Source organism: Eptesicus fuscus, chromosome 1 (genome assembly GCF_027574615.1).
Source record: "Eptesicus fuscus isolate TK198812 chromosome 1, DD_ASM_mEF_20220401, whole genome shotgun sequence".
Lineage (NCBI taxonomy): Eukaryota > Metazoa > Chordata > Mammalia > Chiroptera > Vespertilionidae > Eptesicus > Eptesicus fuscus.
This window is the reverse complement of record NC_072473.1, coordinates 18,552,784-18,559,273: the sequence shown is the minus strand read 5'-3', so window position 1 is coordinate 18,559,273 and position 6,490 is coordinate 18,552,784. Positions and strand designations below refer to the sequence as shown.

The 6,490-nt window shown below is 43.4% G+C and overlaps 1 protein-coding gene across 1 annotated transcript; it reads left to right on the top strand.

The window, feature by feature from the left end:
- Window positions 1-1,362: 1,362 nt before the first annotated feature.
- LOC103298433 (casein kinase I-like) lies at window positions 1,363-3,066 on the top strand. The gene is made up of 2 exons (XM_054715827.1): window positions 1,363-1,423; window positions 1,617-3,066. Exon 2 carries the CDS (start codon window positions 1,716-1,718, stop codon window positions 2,775-2,777), a length of 1,062 nt encoding a protein of 353 aa, XP_054571802.1. The 5' UTR covers window positions 1,363-1,423; window positions 1,617-1,715; the 3' UTR covers window positions 2,778-3,066.
- The last annotated feature ends 3,424 nt before the right edge of the window (window positions 3,067-6,490 follow it).

Genomic DNA, 6,490 nt, shown 5'->3' with positions numbered 1-6,490 from the left:
CAGTAAATAGGGCTAACTATATTTCCTTGATTTTTTGTTTATTGATAGATTATTTGATTTTTCTTTGTTCATTAAAATGTAAGCTCTATGGGAGGAAGAACTTTTTCTACGTTGTCCACCAATGTGACCCCAGAACCTGGAATGATATTTGCCACATAAATACTCAGTAAATATTTATTAATGAATGAATTAACATTGGTTGGATGAGAATATTGTGTAAATGATTCATCTCCTGGATCAGCCAATCTTAAAGTGTTAAGCCTATTAAGCCCAAAAATTACCACATTAATCCCAGTACAAGATGATGAGAATCTGGCACATTGATCCTTCGTCCTTTAAGAAACAAATAACTAATGGTCTTTCTTCATAAATTCACATAGGTATATGAAAAATTATGTGCACTCTGTAGATTCACAGATTCTCTATCACTTCCTCATAACTCCATGGATCCTTGAATAAACAACTATAGTCCACACACACTACTCCATTTAAGAGGAAATGGAAAGGAAAAGAAATATCTGAGGGACATTTTAAGAATAACACACACCATTATTTTGGTTACTAACTTGAGGGGCAATGAGAAGAATGATGACATTAAAATATTGAATTGAGAAATACAGGTGATGTTAGGTTGACAGTTTTGGATTTGTGAACCATTGGTAATTAGAATTAGGGACCCATAATTCAGGTAGAAATCTGAACTTTGAAGCCAGGTTTAGGTAGTCAGTGGAAAAAAATAATTAATGGAATTATGACAATTTTGCTTTTCAAAGGAGTTGGTATATACATTTAGGGGATGGCAAAAGAAAGAAGCCCAATTAAAAGAGAGAAAATATATAAAGAATTCTGAAAAATAGGATGAAATTAGGACAGTATATTATCACAAAAATGAAAGACTAGGGAGCTTAAGCATTGTGAGTGTTTAAGCGTCATGTCAGAACATGGGCAAATATGAAGTAAACTGAGCTGGCTTCATGGACCAGTAGATCTGAAAAACAACGTCCCAGAAGGGCTAGAAAGTAAAAATATGTGTCATGTTTAAAGGCAAGATGTACCAAGGGCTTTGTGCATAATTTGTGGGAAGGAGAAAACTGAACGTCTGTGATGAGGGTCCCATTCAAAGCTGAGAAGGCGAGCGCACTTAGAAAATCCAGCTTCCCAGAATGCTTTGCGCCTTGGAATAACGGCTATTCGGGAACGAGGGCAGGGGTCAGTTGGCGTTGGCTGGAGCCGGAGTAAGGAGTAAGAAGGTGGTGGCGTCGGCGGAGTCACAGGGGTCCCTCCAGGCCGGAGCCCGGGTGGCAGTGGTGGCAGCGATCTCACTGCCCTAACTCGCCGCAGCCCTCTTCCAGCCCACGACGTGGTCGCCTCGACAGCGAGGCAGTGGCGGCTACCGAGACACCAGTGGTCCAGCCCGAGAGCCGTGAGCACCCCACATAAACTGCTGCGTAGCAGGAACAAACCTGACTGCGAGGCAGCGATCGGTTCCCCTCGGCGAATTCGGGGGGGGGGGGGGGGGAAAACGGGGGGGGGCGGGGGGAATGGGGGGGGTCGGGGGGGCCCTGTGACGCCATAAACCGTTGAGCTCCATTCCCTGCCGCCCTCCTCCTCCGCAGCTCAGCTCAGGGGACCAGCCCAGAGGTCCGCGTCCGTCCCTCCGTCGTCCTCTCCGAGGTGTCCGGGCTAGGCCCCAGCCTCCGCCTTCGTCTCCCAAGATGGCGAGCAGCGGCGAGTCCAAGACCGAGTTCATTGTGGGAGGGAAATACAAACTGGTAAGGAAGATCGGGGCCGGGTCCTTCGGGGACATTTATCGGGCAATCCACATCACCACTGGCGAGGAGGTGGCGGTGAAGCTGGAGTCTCAGAAGGCCCGGCACCCGCAGCTGCTGTACGAGAGCACACTCTATAAGATCCTTCGGGGCGGGGTCGGCATCCCCCGCACTTGGTGGTACGGGCAGGAAAAAGAGTATAATGTGCTGGTCATGGATCTTCTTGGACCCAGCCTGGAAGATCTCTTTAATTTCTGTTCAAGAAAGTTCAGCATGAAAACTGTACTGATGTTAGCTGACCAGATGATCAGTAGAATTGAGTATGTGCATTCAAAGAACTTTATACACAGAGACATTAAACCCGATAATTTCGTAATGGGCGTTGGGTGTTACTGTAATATGTGCTTAGAATCTCCAGCGGGGAAGAGGAAAAGAAACATGACTGTTAGTACTTCTCAGGACACACCTTTCTCCGAGTTAAACCAGTTATACCTTATTGATTTCGGTTTGGCCAAAAAGTACAGAGACAACAAGACAAGGCAACACATACCATACAGAGAAGATAAAGATCTCACCGGCACGGCCCGCTATGCTAGCATCAACGCACATCTTGGTATTGAGCAGAGTCGCCGAGACGACCTGGAATCCTTAGGCTATGTTTTGATGTATTTTAATAGAAGCAGCCTGCCATGGCAAGGGTTAAAGTCCGCAACAAAGAAACAAAAAAATGAGAAGATTTGTGAAAGGAAGATGACCACTCCTGTAGAAGTTTTATGTAAGGGGTTTCCTGCAGAATTTGCCATGTACTTAAACTATTGCCGTGGGCTGCGCTTTGAGGAGACCCCAGATTACGCGTATCTGAGGCAGCTGTTCCGCATTCTTTTCAGAACCCTGGACCACCAATATGACAACAGATTTGACTGGGCGGTGTTAAAGCCGAAATCAGCACAGCAGGCAGCCTCTTCAAGTGGGAAGGGTCAGCAGGCCCAACCCCCCACAGATTGCTAAGCACGAAACAAGGAACGCATGATCAGAGCAGCATTTGTTTCTCCCCAAATCTAGAAAGTTTAGTTCATATGGACACTAGCCAGTGGTTGTGGATAACCATTTACTTGATGTAAAGAACTTAATTTCAGTATAAACTGGCTCTGGGCAGCATTGGTGATGCTGCGTCCCGAGTTGTAGCTGCTGTCATTGTGAATATTAATTGAGATGGTGAAACATGGTGTCCAGTTTTCTGTTTCTTTTTTTTTTTTTCAAGTGGAAAAGTTAACTAAATGGTTGACACCACAAATTGGTGGAGAAATTGTATATGCCAATTTTTTGTTAAAATCTTTATCTTTGAACTGTACTGCTTTGAGATTTCATTTCAGAACGGCGTAAACAGTCTTCAGCCATAGTTTTGATGGTTGTAAATGCTCACAATTGTGCATTTTTAGGGTTTATCCACCCCTGGGTGGGGTTTGTAAGTTGTTTACTTAAAACATTCTTTTTGTTCTTTTAATATATTTTATTGATTTTTCATAGAGAGGAAGGGAGACGGATAGAGAGTTCGAAACATCGATCCGCTGCCTCCTGCACACTCCTTACTGGGTATGTGCCTGCATACTTAAAGTAGTTTTAAAAATAGTTAAGGTTATGCACCTTGTACACCAAGGTGCATGCCCCCGACCGGAATCAAACCTGGGACCCTTGAGTCCGCAGGCCAACGCTCTATCCACTGAGCCAAACCGGTCGGGGTTTAAAACATTCTTAAAATGGTTGGCTTTTGTTTGCAAGCCAGCTGATATGGTAGCAACCAAAGATTCCAGTGTTTGAGCATATGAAAGACTGCCTGCTTACCTATGCTAGAAATAACAGCTTCTAAAGTGAACACTTAAGAAAAACTTAGTGACTATTAGATTATTTGTAGGACTCTGCATTAAGTCTTTAATGTTCTTGGTATTTTTTTAAAAAAACATATTTAGTTAACATCTTAAAACAATATATATGTAGTACAGGCCCGATGCACGAAAAACATGCAAGGGGCTCGGCCCTTGCAGCCCCAGCTGCCTTGGCTGGCCCTCACAGCCCCTGATGGCCCTGGCTTCGTCCGGAATGTCGTCTGGATGGTCATTCTGCTGTTCGGTCTAATGACCATATTAACTCTTCATTATATAGGATGTTGCTTAGATAAATGTAGTCACTGTAAACTTCTATATGATCTGGGATTTTGTTTTTATTTTGAAATGGGAGCTTTTTTGTTTACAAGTTCGTTAAAAACTAAAAACTGTTTCTGTAAGAAAAAATAAAATCCAACACGTGTCAGGCATTGAGAAGGAAAGACGACTGACCCAGAAGATACAAATATTGATAGGAGCCTGATTTTAGTCAAATTTCTGCTGTTAGCCTCCTTTCTCCTTTTGGTTGGCCCTAGAGCAGGGATGACTGTCAGTCTGGCCCTCGGGCCATATCGGGCCATGAAATTATTTGGTCTGGCCCTGCCAAGTCATCAGGGAAGAGTTAATAACATATTTGACCAAATATAGCAGGTTAAATTTTTGTTGTTGTTAATCCTCACCCGAGGATGTGTTTCCATTGATTTTTAGACAGAGTGGAAGGGAGAGGGGCAGACAGAGAGAGAAATATCGATATGAGAGAGACACATCGATTGGTTGCCTCCCCACACGTGCCCTGACCAGGGCCAGGGATCAAGCCTACAACCTAGGTACATGCCCTTGTCTGGAATCGATCCCTGGACCCTTCAGTCTGCAGGTCAACACTCTATCCACTGAGCCAAACCGGTCAGGGCTTAAAACATCTTAAAATGGTTGGCTTCTTGTTTGCAAGCCAGCTGATATGGTAGCAACCAAAGATTCCAGTGTTTGAGCATATGAAAGTCTGCCTGCTTACCTGTGCTAGAAATAACAGCTTCTAAAGTGAACACTTAAGAACAACTTAGTTTACTATTAGGTTATTTGTAGGACTATGCATTAAGTCTATAATGTTCTTGGTATTTAAAAAAGCATATTTGTCACAGAAATTTAGTTAACATCTTAAAACTGAATATGGATGTATTTTGCTTAGATAAATGTAGTCACTGTAAACATCTATATCATCTGGGATTTTGTTTTTATTTTGAAATGGGAGCTTTTTTGTTTACAAGTTCATTAAAAACTAAAAACTGTTTCTGCAAGAAAAAAATAAAAAAAATAATAAAATCCAACACGTGTCAGGCATTGAGAAGGAAATACAACTGACCCAAAAGATACAAATATTGATAGGAACCTGATTTTAGTCAAATTTCTGCTGATAGCCTCCTTTCTCCTTTTGGTTGGCCTTAGAGCAGGGGTGGGGACTGTCAGTCTGGCCCTCGGGCCATATGAGGCCATGAAATCATTTGGTCTGGCCCTGCCAAGTCATCAGGGAAGAGTTAATAACATGTTTGACCAAATATAGCAGGTTAAATTTTTGTTGTTGTTGTTAATCTTCACCCGAGGATGTGTTTCCATTGATTTTTAGACAGAGTGGAAGGGAGAGGGGGAAACAGAAAGAGAGAAATATCGATATGAGAGAGACATGTCGATTGGTTGCCTCCCCACACGTGCCCTGACCAGGGCCAGGGATCAAGCCTACAACCTAGGTATATGCCCTTGTCTGGAATCAAACCGTGGACCCTTGAGTCCACAGGTCAACATTCTATCCACTGAACAAAACTGGCTAGAGTATAGCAGGCTAATTTTTAAGTTCATATTTTTATGGCCCATGAATGATGTTATAAATATCCAAATGGCCCTTGGCAGAAAATAAGTTCCCCACCCTTGCCTTAGAGCAGTGGTTCTCAACCTTTCTAATGCCGCGACACTTTAATACAGTTCCTCATGTTGTGGTGACCCCCAACCATAAAATTATTTTCGTTGCTACTTCATAACTGTAATTTTGCTACTGTTATGAATCATAATGTAAATATCTGTGTTTTCCGATGGTCTTAGGCTCTACAGCAGTGGCTCTCAACCTGTGGGCTAGCAGGGTCGCCTAGGACCATTGGAAAACACAGATATTTACATTACGATTCATAACAGTAGCAAAATTACAGTTATGAAGTAGCAACGAAAATAATATTATGGTTGGGGGTCACCACAACATGAGGAACTGTATTAAAGGGTCACAGCATTAGAAAGGTTGAGAACCACTGCCTTAGAGAAATGGTCAGCAAACTCATTAGTCAACAGAGCCAAATATCAACAGTACAACGATTGAAATTTCTTTTGAGAGCCAAATTTTTTAAACTTAAACTTCTTCTAACGCCACTTCTTCAAAATAGACTCGCCCAGGCCATGGTATTTTGTGGAAGAGCCACAATCAAGGGGCCAAAGGGCCGCATGTGGCTCGCGAGCCGCAGTTTGCCGACCACAGCCTTAGAGGATCACAAATATTGAATAAGAATCAGAAGTCTGGAAGCTCCCATGATAGTGAATATAGAAAGAGGTAGCTTCAAACTGGGAAAAACAAAGATAGCCTACTAAAAAATAGATTAATGTGGCATAAGAAAAGTATGCCTATTCCTACAATAGCTCTTTACAGTGCTACTAGAGGTGCGCGACTCCTTGGGGTCCCTCGGAATAATCTGCACACTCCCCCCATACACTCCCCCTCCTCCCACTCCCTCCATGCACTCCCCCTCCTCCCACTACCCCCATGCACTCCCCCTCCTCACATTCTCCCCATGCATCCACCTCCTC